We start from the raw sequence: 21,676 nt of genomic DNA, 5'->3' as shown, positions 1-21,676 counted from the left end.
GTGGGTGGCACAGAGGACAGAGGGCAGCCCTGCATCTTCACTCATCGTGTGACCTGCGCACACCCTCTCCCACTCCACTTTCCCTGGCAGGTCACCGTGGCCATCACCCAGCTGCCCATCGTGCCTCCATCCCACACTGGACCCCTATGGAGGGACAGGACCAGGGAGCATCCAGGATGTCCCACTGGGCACCTGCCCTGCCTGGGGACCCCACCCCTGAGGAGGGTGCGGGAGCGCTCTCCTCGGAGGCCTGGAGCACCACACCTGCTCCGTGTGTGCCCACCTGGGACAGGGCCGGCGGCAGCGATGTCAGCTGAGGCCGCCTGGGAGGAGGTGACCCAGTTCCGTCTCCAGCACCCGCCTGCCAACAGAATGAATGCCAGTCTCCTGAGCTCACCTCACACAAGCACACACACACACACACACACACACACACACACACAACACACACATATCTGGTATGGGCCTCACATGCTCCACACATGCCCCCCACACACTCGGTACATATACCATATCCACCCAGCCACACACACACACGTCCCCAAACACATCCACGCCTCTGACAGCTGTGACAACCAGACCTCAACCACGTGCACATCACACAGCTTGCTACATACCCCGCACACACACACGTCCACACTCCCACTTGTGCAAACATGTACAAACACACTCCCTGGCATGTCAGGCCCTGGGTCAGAGATGGTGGGAGGCCTGCCCGTGGAAGGAGCACACCCACCAGAATCCCCCGAGGGTCCCTCCCTGGGGTTCTGGCGGGGTCCCCCATCTCCCGGGAGGCCTGCCCTGGCTGTCCAGGGGCCCAAGAAAAGCCACCTCAAGTTTCAGGGACCACTTTTCTGTGTAGGGACAGATAATGCATATCCAGGCCGTGTGTACAAAGTGTATGTAGCAGGGATCTGAGCCCCAGTGAGCTGCAGGGAGGCTGGGGGCAGGCCTGACAGGAGCCCCTGGCCAGCCCAGTGTCCAGCTGCCCGCTCTGGGCTGTGGATGGGGGACATGGAGAGCTCTGGGGTTCCTGGAACACCGGAAAGGGCCTGCATGTGTGTACATGCACACACACACACACACACACACAAACAACGTGGTGACTCCATTTAATCTCACGTTCTCAACAAATGGCAGCAGGGCCTCCCTGCCCCCTCCTCCACCCCTTTTAATTGCTCCTCCAGGGACCCCCGAGAGGCAAGCCAGAGCCTAGGGCAGCCCTGCCCTTTTGTTCCGCCTGTGGCTGCCCCCACAAACCCCTGGCTCTTTATCTCTGGTCCCCCATGTGGCGGGGTCCTGGGACTCTGCTGCCTGCTGCCACCCAGCCTGCACCCACCCCCCTGCAGCCTCTACCCACAGACCCAAAAGTCCTGGCCCAGTAACACCCTGACCACCAAGTGAGGAAAATCTCCAAGGACAGTTGGCACTTATTGAGTGCCTACTGTGTGCTCTGTACTTCATGTATTTCATCTTCTCATCTTCTCAGTCTGTGAATGGGCAATTTCTTCTCCATTTTACTGGTGAGGAAGCTGAGGTTTGAGAGGTTAAGTAGCTTGCTCAAACCTCCACAGCAAAAGGGTGGCGGAGGGTGGAGGGCTGCAGTCTGGAGTGAGGTGACCTCCTGTTGGGCCTCAGTGGCCTCATCTTCCATGATGTCCTCCTGGAGCACTCAAGACCCCTCTGATCTCTTCCTTCTGGAAGGTTCTGTTGCACTGAGAAACATGGAGTCAAATTTATAATGCACCTTGTTGTCCCTGAAACTTCAGTAACTCAAGCTCCATCTCCACATTTCTGCCTCAGGGAGGATGCCCTGGGTGGCAATTTACTTTCACCCTTTCTTTAAATCTACTCCTGTTTGTTCTTAGCCTTGTTCTAAGCAATGCTGCCTGGACGTGGAGGGCTTGACATGCTGGCTTCTAACTTTTCTGATACATGGGGTAATAAATGTGCCTAAATCATGTGGGTACCTCTTGGGGAGGCCAGGCCTGGCCCCCGGTAACCCTGGCCTTGACCTCTGCCTGGGCCCCTGGACTCTCCAGCATGCTCTCGGTGCCCCTCCCGTCCCTGGGCTTCTCCTGTGGCCTCTCCCAGAGTGGCTGGGACCGTCCCACCCCTTCAAAGGCCAGGCCTGGGCCCTGCTGCCTTCCTTGGTGGGAAGCCCCCTGGGGTGGGGCTGCCTGGGTCCCACCCACCAGCTACCTGCCTCATGACCTTGGGTCAGGGGCCACTCCCAGCCCCAGTGTGCTGCTGTTCTCCATCTCACCCATGAGCCCCTAGGCCCACTGACCCAGAGGGGCAGTCGCAGCTGACGTGGGGTACCTTGAGGGGTAGCTGTGGGATGGCCGATGTGGGAGGTTCTGGATGAGACCGAGAGGCTCTGCAAGGCAAGTGTGGGCCTTGCTAGGGCTGCTCCTGGGAGCAGCAGCCTGGGCCTTCGTGGAGGCCGAGTGGATGGCAGCAGGGCCCGAGGGTTGCCCCATCCCTCCTCTGCTTAAGCGAGATGAGACCTCCCTTCCACTGAGCCCAGCCCGTGGAGCTTCCAGTCTCTGCTGGTGGTGGCACAGTGCCCGCCCCCGACACACGCACAGAGTCAGAGTCACCCCCCAGCCAGGGAAAGAAGCATTTTCAATACCCCCACCAGGCCCCCACCAGCCCCCCCTCCCAGCCTGGAGGGGAGTTGGCCTGGCCACCTGCCTGTCCTCGGCCTGGTGCAGCTCTCCCTCCGGGTGGGAGAACATGAAAACCAGCAGAAGCCCAGGGGGGAGAGGGCTGGTGGGGGGGCCGCGAGGTGGGGTGCACCTTGGAGCCTTGACTTAGAGAGGAAAGGCTTCCAGTGGGAGAGCGGGCTCAGGGCAGGTGGATGGCACCGCCTGGGTTTGGCTTTTCCTAAGGGGGTCTGGGCCAGCTGGGGGCTCCCAGGCAGGTGGGGAGGGGGCTGGTGGGAGCAGGAAGGAGGGGTGGCTGGGGTTGCCTACCAGAGCTGAGGACAACCATTTACCTTTTCTGGCCAGGGTCATATGGGCTGGGGAGGATATGAAAAGGAATCACCAGCTCTAAAATGGGGAAAAGGCTGTGTAGTGATCTGACCCACAGAGAGACAGACAGACACACAGGGTGAGAGCAGGGAACAGGGAGGTGCTTCTCTCTCAAGTGTCCAAGTGCCAGTGGGCTGTGGGAGGGGCTGTGACTTCCTTGGTGCTCACCAGCCCCTGTTAAAAGGGATTGCCCTCTGGGGCATGGGGCGTGGGTTCCTCTGCTCACCCACCGGGCACTGATATTGGGGCTCCAGGCCCTGCTTGCAAACCTGGGAGCCGCTTTCCACCCCCCTCCCTGGATTTGCTCCCACTTCCATTATGCCTGTCTGAAGGCGGCTGCCCCCTTCCTCCTGGGTGAGCAGAGCCAGGTTCTGCTGCTCGGGTATGCCAACCCTCACTGCCTGCCCACCAGCCAGCCTGCCCTGGGCGCTGGTTTGCAGCACCAGCCTCTTGCTCCCTCTCCAGGCAATTTGCAAGAACTACAGAGGAGGCTTGGTCTGCCAGTGGGCCAAGTTCAGTCTCTCCTAATAGAAATCAAGGCCATTCTGGGTTGAGCTGTTTCATTCTCTCTGCTTTAGCCGAGAGGACTCAATACCATACTCGGCTTATAATTACCTGACTTGGCTATGGCTGCCCAGGACTTAAATGGCAGCTTCTTTGCAGGACCAAATGCTCCGCCATCTAATTACCTTCCCAGCAGTTACCCCACTGCCTGCACACCAGCCTTCCCTCTGCTTGCTAAAGACTGGGCAAAGGCCGCAGCCACCTCATTATAGTCACTGACACCACGTACTCAATCCCTGGTTTTTGATTCCTCACTAAGGGAGGCTGCAGAAGGCAGGGATGGCGGCCCAGTCTGCTGACGGTGAGGTGTATAATTGGAGCTTGAAAGCAGGGGCACAGTAGGTTTAACAAGCTGGTAACTAACTGGCTGATGACTTCTGGGTAGTGGCAATGGAGCTGGGAGAGGTGCTCTTCTCCCTCCAGGTCTCCCTCTTCCCTCCCCTCCTCTCCCACTCACGGCCACCCCATTTCCGACCCTTAGCCCTTCTACTGAGTGTCCTCTGCCTCCATGGCTTTCCCACCCTTGAGTGTGCTCTGCAGAGCTGCAACACAGGGCCTGGGAGCTGGTTAGAAAGGCAGAAGCGTGGGTCCACCCTGGGTCCTGAGTGGTAATTGGCATTTTAAGGGGACTCCACCCCCCCACCCCCCAAGAAAGTTTGAAAGGCCCTGTCTGAGGAGCATAGCACCTGCTCAGCACCCCAAATGCCACCCACAGAATGAGGTCCAAACTCTTAAGCCTGGCATTCAATTCTCCACACTGGCCTCATTCCCCTTGCCATGTGCCCGATGCAGTGAGTGGAACACTTAGCCATTCCTCAAACGTCTTGCTCCTCTCTCTCTAAGGCCAGCCTGCCCCTGCGGCCACCTGAAGTGTCCATCCCACCGTCCCTGCCGCTGCTGGCTGAAATCCTCCCCGGCCTGCAGGGACATCCAGCTTAAATGCCCAAATCTGCTCCTCCCCCCTTCTGGGCATCCTCCCTGGTCCTTGCCTCTGAGATATCCAGAAGTCACCTTGTCCTCTCCTGGGGTCCTACAGAAGGTGTCTTGCTGTTTCTCCTGTAGTCGATCTGTCTGTAAGCAGTGGATAGGAACAGGCTTCTGCAGGGAAAAGGGCTCTGGGATGGCTGTGTTTCCAACATGCTGTGGCACACCCACACTTGGTGTAACCTGGAAGGGCCTGGTACCATGTCAGGTTCTGGGCACTCCCTCTGGGACTGCTCAGTCATCTGAGGGGAGGGGCCGGGAACCTGCCTCGGGAGGTTCTTGAGTGGGAGCTGCTTGCTGCCAAGGGAGCTGAGCACTGGGCCAAGACACAGCCGAGGACTCATTTGCACTGGCTCCAGCCTGTCAGGGTGACAATTGCACCCCAAATGGAGTGAGCGTAGTGCTTTGCGCGCAGCACCATCATGAGGAAATGGCTCAAAAGTACTGTGACGTTTAGAGCCATGTAGTGAGAAACCAACCCGATTACCCAACAGTGGAGTAAATTATAGGTAGTACACTAACCCTAAGGATTATCCAGCCACTGAAAGTGACACAAGAAAAGTGAGACCTACGGTGAAAGCAGCAGATGTGGTAGCTGATCTCCAAGGCTGGCCCCCAGCACAACTCTCCAGCTGGTGTTCCCGCCTCGCGGGGTTCCTTCCCACAATGCACCTGGGCTTGCCCAGCGACCTGCTTTAACAGACGACGTGGCAGAAGCACGAATCAACCCCCAGAACAGAACAGACTGGCTACTGTTTGAAGCAACCAAGATGGGGGTGGTTTGTCACAGTAATAGTGAGAGTAGGATAGAAACAGTACACGAAGCATAATTTCAATTTATGAAATATACAAAATCAAGAGAACAAACACTCACATACAATCAGTGATTTTTTTTCCCTGCTTTATTTTTTGGCTACTTTTTAGGCTGTATACAATGAGCATGTATCAACATATATTTTGATAAAATCCATTTCAGTTTTAATGAATTCTTGAGTTAAAAAAAGGAATTGTGGGTAAAGGAGTTTCCATTCCCTGGGCATACCCCCCACCCCCACCTGCCCTTTCCCCCTACAATGGAAGGTCATCACCTGTTGCCAGAAAATTCCTTCCCACCCAGAGCTCTGTTTATACTTCAGCTTCCCCACACCTCAATCCCTGTTAGGATAAATGCAATCAGGACACAGTCCTTTCTTAGGCAACTGATGAAAATGGGAAACCACCTCCTTTTTACAAGGGTGGCCAGTGCTGTGGCTGCAGACTTGCTGCAGCAGCTGGCGCTCTGGTCAACCCCACAACACTGCCCCGTGCCCTCCTTACAACTCCTGCTACGGGTTGTCACCATCGTTGAGTGCCAGAGCTTGGTCAGACGATGACATTCAGAGGGGCACTGAGGTCGGCCAAGGAGGCACAGTGAAGGCAGTACAGTTGACTTAACCAGATAATTCAACCCAGAATTAGGGACAGAAAACGGCATTAGCCACTGAGAAATTATCACTGAGGGAGAAACGACGCTGCAGGGAATCAGGTCCCGGAGGCTTGAACTGACCGTTCTTTCAATTTACACCCTGAGGGAAGCAAGGGTGCAGAAAGGAGGGTTGACTCTCTTATCCCGTTCATTTTAATTAGACTTTTTTCTGAAGCTATTGATGAAACCATCACGCTTCTATCTAACAGAAATAATATCTAGTTCTGATTTGTAATGCAAACAGGTGACACTCTGAAGCCAGCTCTAACGGAAAAAAAAAGCACATTTTTATAGGGGAACTTGAAAAAGAAAATCAAAGTCTGCTTTTATTTGCACCAATAGTCCAGCCCACAATTTGGAAGGAATGATAATGTTAATTCAATAAACATTATCGAAGCGAATTAAAAATAACAAGGGTATGTGAAATGGCTTTCCCGTGATGTGTAATAAATAAGGAAACTGATTACTCTTCAAAGGTACTCTCATTTCATGTTCTTTACAAACTCTTCTCCTTTCTTGATTGAAGCATTCAGCTCAGGAATGGCAGAAGCAATCATCTTCTCTTCAAAAGGGCTGATTTTGCCAATGCCCAGGTTCTTCTCCATGCCTTTTTTCTGAGAGGGAAGGTGGTGAAACATTAAAATGAAGTTTCTGTGAATGACTTTGTTACAGAAAACCCAACCTGTGGCTTCATCAGCTCTGCCTAATTCTCTGCACCAGTGGGCTCTGGGCAGCCGCTGAGAGCCCCAGGCTGGGGCCCGGGCGCTATTATTTACTATCTGGGCACCTTGGACAAATTACTTAAATTTCAAGTTTGTTTTCTTTAAAATGAGTAGACTAGCCACCTCAGAGGAGTAGAAGACTCAGCACCGACACAGCACAGAAAGTACTTGATAATGAGCTACACCTGATATTATTCTCCCTGGCACAGAGCATGTTTTTGGATCCTAGTCTTTTCCACAAGTTGGTAAAGGACTCAAAAAGGAAACATTTTAATATTCACCTGAATCAAACGGAATTAAATAGGTACATGACTGCATTATAACAACAACAACAAACAACAGATGTCTCATTGCCACTTTCTTCACCTCCCCAAACTGTGAACTGTCTCTGCTGCCACAATAGCCTGACTCAGCTCGAATGCCCTGGGTCCCACCACTCTGCGCAGGACTGTGCTGAGCTAGTTACTGAATGAGATGGTTCCGGGTCTGTCTCTCCACCACAAGAGCACCCTGGGCCTGGGGCTGTGACTTATGGCTCCCTGAACATCAGGGTGTCTATGGGAAGGCCACTGAGTCGCATACTGCTTCCTTCTGGGCATGAGATAAAGGCAACCACACACTTGCCAGATTCCAACAGCTGCCCATACACAGAAAAGGAGTTTCTGTTCACTGAAGACTTGGCCATGCCAGACAGCCCAAAACAGGATGAGCCCAGCAATATAATGAGATGGGCTCAGTCCTCGATGCTGCATTTGAAAACCAGTGGGGAACCAGGAATGTCTGAACTTGAAGGTATGACAGCTGTCCAACACGTCAGGGCCTCCTTTGAAGAGGAATCAGACTTTGTAGTCCCTGAATTCAGAACAAGAACACTGGGTAAAAGCTAGTGGGAAACAGCATTCAGGTTTGAATAGGGAAACCTTGAGCTGGAAGGAGTGCCTCATCAGAACACACACTCAGGCAGACACTGACAGCCATGGTCAAATGCAGGTGAATGGGACTTGTGTGCTGGGAGGTTCAGACAGGTTGAGGTAAGAGTCTTACTTCTTTGAGGCGCTTCCATCCTTGAAAACCCAAGCACAAGCCAGGCAGTGATAGTGATATGCAGTTACTGCACAAAGGAAATCTGAATCACGGTGCAAATGGACAGGGAAAAGCTCCTGAATCTTAGATACCTTTCCCTTCCTTTGTCAAAAGAACCAATCTCCAGGATACATACCCCCAGCAGTAATGGTGTGGAGAAATAGGGACAGTCCGTTTCTTGTGACTTCACGAAGGAACATTCAACAACACCTTCCTTTCCATTCATTGCGTCCACCAGAGAAAAGACGAACCGGGCACCAGCATAGGCCATGGACAGGGTGGCAGAGCCTAGGAGGACACAGGCAAGAATTTAGGGCAGAATCCCTTATTTTTACATGTCCACAAATGGTACTGAATCAGCTCTGCCAATCAAAAAACCCACCCCCACTCCACAAAGCAAGGAGAGCTGCCTTCTTATCCAACACGTGTGAGTGAAACACAGAAAAACCCACCGGCTCCCGCTTTTGCCTTGACCACCTCTGTGCCTGCCTCCTGGATCCGCCCGATGAGTGTGGTCAGCTGGTCCTGGGGAAAGTCCACTTTGGGAGTGCACTGAAAGCCAAAGAGGACAATCATCTGAGCAGACTCTGGCTTGGCCGTGAATTTAAAGTCTCTCTGTCGCCACCCCCCATTCCAGTGTTCTCGTCACTTGTTCCCCAGTGAATCCCTCCCAGCACCACTACCCTCAAAACCAAGACCTTTGCTTATAGACAAACTAAAAAGACAAACCAACTTTGTTGGGAGGTTTACTGAATCCTCTATTCATTTTTTTTAAAATTCAGTTTTACTGAAATATATTCACATACCATACAATCATCCATGGTATACAATCAACTGTTCACAGTATGATCATATAGTTATGCATTCATCACCACAATCTATTTCTGAACATTTTCCTTACATCAGAAAGAATAAGAATAGAAAATAAAAGTAAAAAAAGAACACCCAAACCATCCCCCCATCCCACCCTATTTGTCATTTAGTTTTTGTCCCCATTTTCTACTCATCCATCCATACACTAGATAAAGGAAGTGTGAGCCACAAGCTTTTTACAATCACACTGTCACCCCTTGTAATCTACATTATTATACAGTCATCTTCAGGAGTCCAGACTACTGGTTGGAGTTTGGTAGTTTCAGGTATTTACTTCTAGCTATTCCAATACATTAAAACTTAAGAGGCATTATCTATATAGTGCATAAGAATGTCCACCAGAGTGACCTCTCAACTCCATTTAAAATCTCTCAGCCACTGAAATTATTTCGTCTCATTTTGCATCCCCCTTTGGTCAAGAAGATATTCTCAATCCCAAGATGCCGGGTCCAGATTCATCCCCAGGAGTCACATCCTGCGTTGCCAAGGAGATTTACACCCCTGGGAGTTGGGTCCACATAGGGGGGAGGGCAGCGAGTTCACCTGCTGAGGTGGCTCAGTTAGAGAGAGAGAGAGAGAGGGCCACATCTGAGCAACAAAGAGGTACTCAGGCGGAGACTCTTAGGCACAATTATATGCAAGCTTAGCCTCTCCTCTGCAGTAACAAACCTAATAAGGGCAAGTCCCACGACAGAGGGCTTGGCACATCAAACCACCAGACCCAATCTTTGTGACATCAACACCAGCCCAGGTGAGGAAGTCCAACACTTCTGCACCTTCTCCCAGCTCCTTGGGGGGGTGGGGGTGGGTTGTAAATATTTATTTTTTTCTCTGCCCAAATTACTTTGGGATGTGTCACTATTTCACTCTAACCTATACTAACCTATCGTATCTCACTTCCTATTCAAAGTTCCACGTAATTGTGGTGTTTGAACAAACCGATTGTAGAGTTATACTGTTTAGAAAATATAGATCCTGCACCAAATAAACATCTGTTCCCTTGGTCTCACATGGAAGTTGAAGTTTTAAAACACAGTTTTGACCTTTACTCTTTGGCCCGGTTTGCCCTAGTCTTAACCAGATCTGCTTCATTCATATCACTAATTGAAGTCTGGGCTCTTTTTTGGCTTTTTTTTTTAACAGTTGCTGTATGCGCTAATACTGACATTCATATCTGCTGAGCTCTAGCTTGGAGTTTCAGGTGTCTCAGAGATATGCATTGTTCCAGAGACCAATCAGGTTATACACTAAGGGATCAGCATCTCAAAGTTTAGAGATAGGCCTTACAATTCAGGAATAGAGTTGACTGCTGTAAGAGCTTACAATCTGGGGACCATGACAATAATCATTTTCACGTTAGGCTACGTTCTAAGATTCAATTCTGAGTTTACACCTCTATTCATTTTTGAAGAACCTTTTTACTTTGCAAGAATACTTGTTTTATAGACAGTCCACCAATTTTTAAGATGTTCTCATAAGAATACCACAAAAATGCTGTGGTGTCCTCTGTGCATTCTGACATGGACGTGGGGTTCTGACATGGATGTGGGGTGTCTCATTCCCAGTGACATTCACTGGTCATTCTCATCCTTCAGCACACCTGCTCTGGCCTGACCAACACCCCAGCAGCGTGTCTAGCAGTGGTTTGTGCTGGAGCTGACAGCCCTGAGCGCCTCCTGACCGTCCTCACCCCCTGGGCCGTGAACTCCTGCGATGCTGGAGCCTGACCACAACCCCATAGGCCTCAGCAAGAAATTTTCACAACAGACAGGCTGGGGTTGCACCCACCCCAGGAGGCCTTTCAAAAACCGGCGGATGGTGGATCTGTTTCCATCTGTCAGTCTCAAAGCAGAACCTATTAAAGGTGCTCAAGACCCTGAGGCCTCTGTAACGTAATGCACGTACCTGAGAGATCAGGGGGATGATGGTCTTCCCAGCATGGCCGCCAATGACAGGAACGTTGACTCGGGCTGGATCCAAACCCTGATCAAAGCAGGAAGCGTCAGTGATTTTTGGCAAGCTCTTTGGGTATAAAACATGTTATCTCCACCCAAAGCACCAAATACTGGAAAACTCCATAGTAGCTCAGAACAAAACTAAGAAAGTATAGAAGAGACCCTGTCCAACCCTGCCCAGCACAGCCCAGCCAAGGGCTCACACCAGGCTGCATCCATGTGCAGAGGACTGATTGGCTGAGCAGTGAGGCTACTACAGGGCTCTTCCCTTATGGCGAGCTGCAGACTGCCTCCTTGGAGGTTCCCCCATTGGCCCAATGCCTTCCAGAGCCGGAGGATAACCAGAGCAAGTGTCATTCCCTAGGCACAAGTTCAGACCCCAATCTCCTGTACTTGGCCACAGACCGACAGTCACAGCCCCATTCCCTGGTTTGAGAATGTGCGAACGGCTTCGGGAAACCCAGGGGTGAGAAGTCTGGCAACTCAGTGACTGGACAGAAGCAACAAAACTAGCAGGGCTTGCAGAAGAAGCCAATTCATTTATTTAAGAACCGGGGGTACAATGCTCCCAGTTATCTGTGAACCTGGTATTTCTTAAGAAACGAACAAAAAAGGAAATCTGGTGGGAATCATGGGACGGAGGTGGGCAGCTCCCCAAATGATGCAGCCTTCCCCAAACCCCATGAGTGCTGAACAGACCAGCCCAATGTTAGGAGACCAAACTTTACCTAGCAAAGGTACAACTAGCCTCAAATGGGGCAGGCAGCCAAAGAATTAAGGTATTTCAGTCCAGTCACCTTTACCAGGGCTTCTATACCAAGGCCCGTGCTGGCTACCACGGACAGGGGAATGATCCGGTACAGCCCCTGCTTTTCTTTTTTTTTTTTTCTGGTAAAACAACAGGCATTTATTAACTCATGGCTTTGAGTCCGGGAAAACGTCCAAATCAAGGTAGCATCAAGATAATGTTTTCACCCCCAAGACTGGCATTCTGGGGCTGGCTGCCAGCGATCCTGGGTCCTTAGCCTGTCACATTGCAATGCTCATGGAGGTCTTTTCTGGCCTCTCCCTTCTCTTGTAGGTTCAGTTGGATTTCAGTTTGATTGCTCTCTATGTGGCTTTCTGTCTGTCTGAATTCCACTGTTCATAAAAGACTCCAGTAATAGGATTAAGACCCATCCTGGTTGGCTACACCTTTTTAACTGAAGCCAACTCATCAAAAAGTCCTCCTTATGAGTCCATACCCACAGGAATGCACAGCCCCTGCTTCTGAGAAGCCTGTCAAGTCTTCAGCTCCTCTGGCAGGGGCTAAGATCCTCTTTCCCCACGCTTCCTACAGGAAAGCATCTAGGCCAGGACACTGCTAATAGAACTTTTCTGCAACAATACAGCAGACACACATAATTATTGAGTATCTGAGATGTGGCTAGTGTGACAGAGGGCATGGATTATGGATTTAATTTTAATTAAATAGCCACATGTGGCTAGTGGCTACTGATATGCAGCACAGGAGCAGGGCCTGGAGGGAATGTGTGCTCTGGCCACTGCCGGAGCCCCAGGAACCCCAGCTCCCAGTTTCAAGGCGATCACCCGCACTCAAAGCAAGTAAATTCATGTTCTCCTTACCTCCAGGGCCCACCACACTGTGTGCACACCTGCACTGAACTGGTTATTGAATTAAATAGTTCTGGGTCTGTCTTCCCGCTACAGCAAGCCACCAAGGATTTTTGTGACCCCAACACCTACAAGGTAGCCTGTTACAGAGGCCCGCATGTATGTGTTCTGTCTGAATGAAAGTGGGGCTCTGTCTGAAAGCAGGTCTGTCTGGCGCACAGGGGAGGGAAAAGAAGGCAACTGGGCCCATGTGCACATATCAGTAAGCCATGTGTGTGACAGTTATCTACCTAGGGATGTGGTCTGGCAGTCCAGAAAGAGAAAAAAATCAGGCAACTGGCAAGACCAGACTATCTAAGGAAAGCTATGACAGATAGAACAATTCTGGCATCCTATGATTTCTTGAGCTTTTCTAAGTTCTTTGTTGGCTAATTTGATCAGCCTTTGTCTAGTAACTAGCAGGTACCAGTTTTGGGGGACAATGAAAACAGAGATGGCTTGGGGGAGGGGAGGACAATCCAAGCCCAGACACTGAAAAACACGGGGAAAGCAAGGTGGAGCTGTGGCAGCCTGAACCCTTCATGCTACCAGGGAAAAGGACAAGGCACAGGGTAAGCAGAGCCAAAGCAGAGGCTGGCTAAAGCACATACCTACAAGGGCTAGTAGGATGGATTCCCTGAGAGAACCTCAGAGCTGCCATCCACCAAGGGCAAGCCAGAAAAACATTCACAACTACCAAGTGACAAGCAGCCTCTAAGTGTCCTTCTATGTTAAGTGTCTTCTATGTCTGTAAATAAGCAAGGCTGGGGGGGAAGGGGAGCTGAAGAAGTTCAGAAAGGTAACTCCCAGAGATACCTGATGCAGCCCTTACCTTCAGTTCTGCAACAAAAGTGTTGGCTCTGACAATGTCCAGAGTTGTCACACCAAAGATTTTATTGGGGTTGTATACTCCATGTTTCTTGTAAACTTCTGCCGTGATTGGGATGGTGGAGTTAACCTAGCAAATCCAAGAGACAGGAATAATTTGCCCTTCATTCTGAGAGCAGAGACAAGCAACAAGAAATCTTTTTGCCAGACTACTGACAAGTCCTAAGTGGCCAAATGTGGGTACTTTGCTTATAGGCAGGGCAGGAGTGGCCGCAGTGGGTGGCCTCCTTCTCCCCCGTGTAAACAAAGCAACTCTTTACTGCGGCGCGTGCTTGCCTCACAGCCTCGGAACACAGAGTTCACAGGCACCCCTGCTCCACCCGAGGCTTGCGCCTGAACGGCCATCACCGCTAACCACAGCACAGTGGTTCGAAGCTCAGATGACCTAGGGTCAAACCCCAGCTCTGTCACTCTGTGTTGTCACCTAGGACTTGGCTTCTCTAGCTTTTCAATGGGAGGTAAGTAGCTCCCGAGGCTGTTGGGAAGATTAAATGGTTTAATATTCAGAAAGTGCTTAATACAGTACCTGGTACACAGAAAGAATGTAATGAAAACAAAGCAAGGTTTATGTTGGGCACCAGTTAGTTCGCTCCCTAACAAAAGAAACGGCTGCTATCTCCTTTCATCCAGCCGCTCTGAAGAAGAGCAAACTAGTTCAGGAGAGAGGACCCTCTCCTCAGGGAAGCACCAACTCCAGGCATTTACCAGCTGCCACATCCCTCAGTCAGCATGACTGTCCCTGCCCTTTCAGGTCCTTGTACTCAGACCGGGAAAATACCAGAATCCAGATTTGACCGGGAGGAGGAACAGAGAGGGCCACTATTAAAAGCACCCAAGGCTCTGCTAAGCCAGGCCGGGGACCCGCAGCTGGCCTTGTTCAGTGAGGAGCCAGCACTTGGGGTCTGTGTTGAGTGAGCAGGGCCCGGGGAGGCTGTGTGTCTATAAGATTATGTGTGCAAATATGAGGAGAAAGGGGATGATGGGGAACTAGAAATTGCAAACCAGAAAAAGGTGTTACTAGGTTACAATGTCTTGGTAGAGAGCAGCCTCAAGAATGAATTAATTTCCAGGGAGGAAAACTAAGATACAGAGAGGGGAAATGATTTGTCATACAAAAGCACAAAGTTAGCTGGTGGAAGAACTAGGTTAAAACATTTACTTCATGCCCAAAGGAATCTATTTTATTTGTAATTGAAAAAAATTTTTTCCCGCAGAGAAAAAATGAATTTATTCAAAAAAATGAAGAAGAGGGAACACTCCTTAACACATTCTATGAGGCCAACATCACCCTCATGCCAAAGCCAGATAAAGATACCACAAGAAAAGAAAATTACAAACCAGTATCTCTTAAGAATATAGATGCAAAAGTCCTCAACAAAATATTACCAAACTGAATGTAACTGCACATTAAAAGAATTATATACCATGATCCACTACTAGGATTTATCCCAGGTATGCAAGGGTAGTTCAACAGAAGAAAATCAATTAATATAATATAGCACATTAACAGAATAAAGGGAAAAAGAAACACATGATCACCTCAACTGATACAGAAAAAAGGCACCTGACAAAATCCAGCGCTTCTTTTTTTTTAATGCAATTTTATTGAGATATATTAAGCCCAAAGGACTCTACAAAATTAACTTAAGGACCTCTTAGCTTGTCCAACTCACCCCCATTTTGCATGTTAACCTACTGCTCTTACTACCAGCACCTTAGCATACTTCTGCTGATGCGCCTTCAGCACAGCCTTGGCAGCTGACCTGCCTGTGGAGCGATAAGTGGGCCAGGCCCTGTGGCACTCACCGGATTTGCAATGATGCAGACCATGGCTTCAGGGCAATGCTGGGCACAGGCTGCGGTCAGGGTGGCCACAATTGTGGCGTTGGTGTTGAACAGGTCATCTCGCGTCATGCCTGGGAACGGTCCAATTTGAGATGTTCACACAAAACACAATGGATTTCCAAATATGTGCCAAGTGCTGTGTGTTAGGTGTTACAGGATATTCAAACATCAACAAAGACAGGGCCTCCGTTTTCAAGTAAAACAATCAAGTGTAACAAGTGCCAAAACAGAAGTTATGTGTGTGGTGGGAGGCAGTGGGGAGGCAATCAGGAAGGTGACATCTGAGGAGGATCACCAAGGATTAAGTAAGACTTCTCAAGGAGGGGATGTCTTAGGAATGATGAGCCTCGGTGGGGAAAACCCAGCAGACACATGAAGGGCTTTAAGAGCCAGGCCAACAGAGAGTTTTGAATTGTATCCCACAGACAAGGGAGAGCCTTTGAAAATTTTCTGCAGCAGGGAGATGGGATAAAATCCATTTTTAAAGGAAAACCACTCGCCTCACCTGACTGGTAGGGAGATGCTGGGACAGGCTTTCAGACACACACCTGGTTTCCTTGGGACTCCTGCCGGAATAACCACCACATCGCAGCCTTTCAAGCAGTCTGGCAGCTGTTCTGGTCCGAGGTAGCCTATGAGAAAAAGCCCATTAGAGCAATCCCCCCTTCCATGATCCAGAGATGCTACCACTTTCTTGGGGAGGAAGTCTGGGAAGACTGCCCCTATCGGGGCTTGATGCCAACCAAAGGCCTCAGGAGGGGCCAGAAGGCCCAACTGGAAAGTGGCTTCCTTTAGTTGACAACCTCTGCCCCGTGAGGCTGACAGAACACTCCCCTTTCATCTGCTTTCCTCCAACCTCTTCTTGCCCAGGCCCGTGTTAAAGAATGGATTAGTACACCCCCAGGTCCTGAACTAGATTCTGTTTTCACAAAACCAAACCAAGGTATTTGCTTTTCTTTTTCCTGCTCACAGGCACTTGCAAATCAATCACAATCTCCAATTAGGGCTGTTAATTCTACTTCACAACGACCCCAGTAAGAATTCCATCTTCAGAAGGCGCACTGAAAGCCAAGAAAAAGTCCTGTGCTGATAAACAAGGATTTTGACGTGTATTTTCAAAAACTTCAAGGAAATTTGCTCCAATGTCCAAAATCTGCTTTAATGTTTGATTTCTTCCTTCCTGCCGGAGCTCAAAAGAAAAATGAGCAAATTTAGAACTATAGGAGGTGCATAAACATACATATGACATGATAGCCAACCTCCTGAGTTGTTTAAATGAGTCTTCAACTGGCAATGAGGCCCTATGTTTCACTTATCAAACAGGGTATTATTATGCGTTGCTGGTAGAGAAAGAAATCAGTATGATCTTGCTGGACAGCAATTTGGTATGCTATTTAAAAAAGCTTTAAAATATTCATACCTACTAATTCTATTTCTAGGACTCTATTCTCAGAGACAAGATGGAAAGATGATGATGTTTATTACAACTTATATTTCTAGAAGAGCAAAACAGGAAACAGTACAATGGTCAGTAACATGGGTGTAATAAATAAGTAATAAATTATAATACAGCTTTCAAAATGATTTTACCAAGACTTTGGTGACACAGGGAAATGCTTACATAATATGAAGGTAAAACAAGCAGGGCCTATAATTATGAATGATTTCTAGGATACCTATATGTACCTAACAGCACAGACCCTACCCTTCTGTGAAAAGGAAGGTTTTCCTAGGGAGACCATGCTTTGGAGAGGCTAGCGAAAGTGACCCTGGAGGTGGAGGCTGGCACACTGTACTAAGACAGCCTGCAGGACTCCACGGGACAGCAATTCTGACTGTCCCAAAATCCCTGCAAAAGGTTCCAGGTGGTTCCCTCTTCTCCATTGTCATGACTTCTCAAATTAGAAAATATAGAACAAAAAATTGGAATGGTAGACGACCTTTATTTTTCCTGAAAAGACACTGTTAATCAGCTAAAATTTTATAGATCCAAGTCTACAAAGGTGAACTCATTTGTGAAATTTAATCCTAAAATTAACACGGAAGCCCCAAGTCTCTAAATACCTCATTTTATTTAAGCAGCCTACTCCAAAACTTGGATCCCGGCCTAGTGGAGAGAAGAGACGCAGAGCCTACACCCGTGTGCCCAGTACCTTTCACAGTTGCTCTGGTCTCGACATGGCTCAGATCGGCGGCCACTCCGGGCGTGTGAGCGATGTCGTAGAGGGTGAGGCGGCTCACCAAGGGGCTGTTCTTCAGGAGGAGAGAAAGAGGCTGCCCGATTCCTCCGGAAGCCCCCAGCACAGCTACTTTAGCATGGCTCTAAAAAGAGGCACAGAGAAAGGACTCGATATCAAAAGGTTCCATGTGGTATCATATAAAAAACACTGCCCCAAGCCTCTCTGACAGCAGTGGTATGGAAGGCAGATACGATCGTTTTCTTTCTACCAGTTCAAAGGTCTGTTTCACTCAGAAGTTTTGAGGCTGGCCTCAGGAAACGGGGGAGAGGTTGTGTCTATAGATTTTGGGATGGGCATGCAAAGAGACTACAGAGCCTCAAAAACATCTACAAGGCCAGAGCTAGAACTGGCATCAGCTTATTAGCCAAAAGACTTGACTTTTAATAACTATTTTAATAACTAAGTATGTCTACCAACTGGTCATTACCTAATCCTATTCATTATTTATTTTTAAAACAGCTTTATTAAGACATTTTACATACTATACAAGTCACCCATTTAAACTGAACAATTCATACTTTTTTAAGCATATCTAGAGTTGTGTACCCATCACAACAATCAATTTTTGAACCTTATCATTATTTCAAAAGACACCCTGCAGCCCTTAGCCATCACCCCTCTGTGTCCCCATCTCCAGGTGATCACTAACCTAGTTTCTGTCCTTAATAGAGTTGCCCATTCTGGACACAGAAATAGAATCACATACTGTGGCCTTTTGTGACTGGTTTCTTTCACTTAGCATGATGATTTCAAGGCTCATGCATGTTGTGGTGTGTATTAGAATGCCATTCCTTTTTATGGCTGAATAATATTCCATACTATGGCTGGACCACATTTTATTTATCCATTCACCTGTGGTTGGACATTTGGGTTGTTTCCACTTTGGAGCTATTCTGAATAAGGTGCTATGAACATTCATGTATGAATGTCTGTATAGATGTGTTTTTGTTGATCTTGGGTCTCTATCTAGGAGTGGAATTGCCAGATCATATGGTAACCTGTTTAACCTTTTGAGGAAGTGCCCAGGTTCTGACAGTCTCACTCATTGTCAGATCTTCATCTATCAGTTTTAGGTGACCAACTCTCAAATTCCAGGGATGCCCAAGTTCCAATTCCTCATTTCCAGTTCTGGACAAGTTTCACTGGTCTCACAAACCCAACTGTCTGAAATCACCCTCTCCACCCCTTCCCGCCCCTGTTCCCTAACAGCACCTGGGTTCTCACAAATTCAAACCTTTGGAACCATCTTCTGCCTTTTCCTTCTACCTTAACAAAGACACCCAGTCAGGACACAAAGGATCTGGCGTCTTAAACATTATTTCCAACCTGCTCCCTGCTCCCCATTCACATTTCATTACCTAGTTTAGTTCCTCAGCTCCACCTCTAAATCATCCTTCCTAAAAGTCAAAGTTTTAATCATTTCACTCCTTGCTTCCAAAGCTCCTCACGCCCACAGCACTCAGCCTGGCCTCCGAGGCCGATGGGGCAGTGGCCCCAAAGTGAGGAGCACAAGACAGTCCCACTGGGATACAGGATGAAAATGTTAATGTTTTATCTTACAATAAAGAGTTAAACTCTACCAATAAAGATGGACTCTGGTGTCCTCACTGAGGTCCTTGTGAGCATCAGTCCTGAATCATAAGATGAACACACAGGGCGGCAGGGAGATGACTTCCCCACTCACTTCTTTGCTTTTCTTTGTGTTGAGGTGATATTATTGTTTGTTGATTACAAGATGTCATCAATGTAGCTGATTTTTATAAAAACAATCCTTAAGCAGTGCAATCTATATGATGTTTTGTAATGAAATGAAAATCTGTATTACAGAGGTTAGCTCATGATCTCTTTGAGCTGTCTTCCAAACCTGTTCACCTCTTATGGGTTGTGGAATGGCTATGTGTAGCATATTGCTTAGCAACTGTTTGGAAATTGATATATTGTTTATACCACTTCCCTCATTTAGAATTTTGTTTTATAGTGTAAATATGCCAGTTTGTTTTTAAATTTCAATTTTTGTGTTATAATGTATGTCAGCACCATAATACATATAAGTAGAAATAAATATACTGGGGCTGTGTGCTCAAAACATTTTTACTGTTAAGGATTCAGGATCAAAAGTCTGGAGACCAACATACCATTTGGCTCAAGGTATCTTTCTTATTCAACTGCCTTCTGAACATCTCCACTCCTATGTCTAAACAGGCACTTTAAACCCAACACATCCAAAACTGACCTCCTGATATCCTTTCCCCAAACTACTCTCTTCCAGTAGCCTTTCCCATCTCAGCAAATGATATCTCCAAAGCCCAAAACCTTGGTGTCATCCATGACTTCTTTTTCTGTTACTCCTCATCCAATCATCCATGAGCAAGTCCTGTGCGCTTTACCACCAAAATATGTTCAGAATTCAGCTGCCTCTTACCACCTCCGAACCACAGCTATTCTGTTAAAATGGGACTAAGCTGAAGTCATTCTTCTGCTCCAAACCCTCCAATGGCTGCCCGTCTCAGAGCAAAAGCCAAAGTCCTTACAAGGCCTGCTCCTATCTTGACCCCACTGTCCTCTCTGGACTCCTTACTGTTTTCAAACATTCCAGGCAGGCACCCCACTCAAGGCTACCCAGTTGCTGCTCTCCTGCCTGGAATAACTTGGTTATGATTTGATCTCTGCTGCCTTCAAGGCTCTACTTAAATGCCACCTTCTGGATGAGGCCACCCCTGGCTGATCTAAAATGGCAACCCTCCTCCCCAACAAACCCAACTCCCCTTCCCTGCTTATTTTTATCTTTTGTGCTTATCACTATCTAAGGCACTTTGTAATGGGGGAGACAGACATTAAGAGAACTAAGTAAATCTATAGTAAATTTCACAGAGTTCTGTTTATTCTTGTATTTCCCGTGTCTAGCCCCATAAATATATTGAATAAGAAGGTGCCACGGAAATTCATCTCCGCCTACCCCAAGTTTTCTCATTTCTGGCCCAAATCAAGCACCTAGAATTGTTCTTGGCAGGCAAGGATACCAAATGTACTGACTTGTACATTTACTTTTCAAATGAATAGATTAAGCAGGAAACAGAACTGAAGGGCAGAAGCTAAATGCTAAGAGATTTGGAATTGCCTCCCTTTGGGTGCAGTACTTAAAAGGCAACACTGGTGTCTCCTGGGTTGTCAAAACTTTGGATGTATCAAAATCACTTGGGGCACTTCGAAAAACTACAAGGGCCCAAGTTCTATCCTCCTTCAAAGAGCTTGGGCCTCTGTTCTGAACACACCAAAGTTCGAGAATCACTGTCCCAGACGAAGATGGCTAAAAATAGCTTAACTTTAAGTAGTTCACGGCTACTGTCAAGCACTTTCATAACACCCGGGTCCAGGGCCCAGTTCTCCCACAGCGAGAAGCCTTCAAAGGCGCCCTTTTGCCCGTTAAGTGGAAGCAGAGTCTTCACAGAGGGAAACCTTGGTGATCCAAAACCCACTGACAGTGGTAAGGAGAGCTGAATTTTAATCCTCTGCCCAAATCATTGCATAACCTGGACGGAGTCACCTGACCTCGGTGCCTGAGTCTCTGTACTCTGGACCTAATGATACACACAGTTTCTTTTACTCGCACACAACCCATACGCACGCTGCAAGGAGAATGAGACTTGTCATGCCAAAGCACCGTGGAAAGCTGCATTAAAAACCTAAGTCTCTTCCGGCTCCAGAACCTTAGCGGCTCAACCTTGAAGGAGTGCAGCCGAAGGGCAGGCCCTCTGAACGGGATCGGCTAAGAGTCTGGCGCGGGGCCCTGGAGCTGGCCTGCCTTCCTCCGCCGCCCCTCCGCCCGGTGTCAGGGCCAGTCAAGGGCACCACAGCTTCCGGCCAGTGCCCGGCGGCCCCGGGGGCCAGGCCGGCCCGGGCGCCAGGGCTGCTCCCGAGCCAGGGGCGCACGTGGCGCCCGGGCCGGGGACCTCCGTCCCTCACCTGGGCCGAGGTGCTGAAGCCGCGGCGGAGGGCGACGCCGACAGGCCGGGCGAGGGCGGAGAGCATGGCTGCGCGGGCGGGTGCGGGCTGGCGGGAAGGCGGCAGGCAGCGGAGACTTGACTCCAACGACCTCCACACGGCACTGGGACTGCGTTCCCGCGGCGCCTGTCCTCGCGAGACCGTCCCGGCTTCCGGCCCCGCCCTGCAGCCCAGATCTCGCGATAATGGGTCAATTCTGGGGAGACTCGGAAGGCGGCTGAGAGGGGGGCTCAGGGCCACCCCCGCGAGGTGGGCGCGTGTTTCGCAGCTGGGTCTTAACGCGCGTTAGGTTCTGAGCGGCCGGTGGGGAGAGGCGGTCGGCGTGGGAGGGCGAGTTCGCATCTGAGGGGTGGAAGAGGACGGG

The 21,676-nt window shown here is 49.1% G+C and overlaps 2 protein-coding genes across 7 annotated transcripts in view; one reads left to right on the top strand and one right to left on the bottom strand.

Moving 5' to 3' along the window:
- Positions 1-5,470: 5,470 nt before the first annotated feature.
- On the bottom strand, positions 5,471-21,440 carry MDH2 (malate dehydrogenase 2). The gene is made up of 9 exons (XM_037814414.1): positions 21,274-21,440; positions 17,224-17,392; positions 15,619-15,702; positions 15,032-15,141; positions 13,170-13,295; positions 10,635-10,712; positions 8,309-8,408; positions 7,993-8,144; positions 5,471-6,665 (listed from the first exon to the last, which is right to left on the bottom strand). Exons 1-9 carry the CDS (start codon positions 21,337-21,339, stop codon positions 6,534-6,536), a joined length of 1,017 nt encoding a protein of 338 aa, XP_037670342.1. The 5' UTR covers positions 21,340-21,440; the 3' UTR covers positions 5,471-6,533.
- STYXL1 (serine/threonine/tyrosine interacting like 1) overlaps positions 21,021-21,676 on the top strand; it is a 50,673-nt gene continuing 50,017 nt past the window's right edge. For 3 of the 6 annotated variants that reach the window (XR_005213555.1, XM_037814402.1, XM_037814401.1), the window contains exon 1: positions 21,464-21,561. Coding sequence is in view for 1 of the 6 variants with exons in the window: in XM_037814403.1 (XP_037670331.1) it covers positions 21,338-21,561 (224 nt within the window). In the remaining 5 variants the exon portion in view is untranslated. Of the gene's footprint in view, positions 21,562-21,676 lie in introns of all 6 variants that reach the window. The other 3 variants (XM_037814405.1, XM_037814406.1, XM_037814403.1) reach the window with 2 other exon arrangements.

The sequence above is a fragment of the Choloepus didactylus genome, chromosome 21 (genome assembly GCF_015220235.1).
Source record: "Choloepus didactylus isolate mChoDid1 chromosome 21, mChoDid1.pri, whole genome shotgun sequence".
Classification (NCBI taxonomy): domain Eukaryota; kingdom Metazoa; phylum Chordata; class Mammalia; order Pilosa; family Megalonychidae; genus Choloepus; species Choloepus didactylus.
The sequence above is the reverse complement of the archived record's forward strand: the minus strand, read 5'-3'. Positions and strand labels throughout refer to the sequence as shown.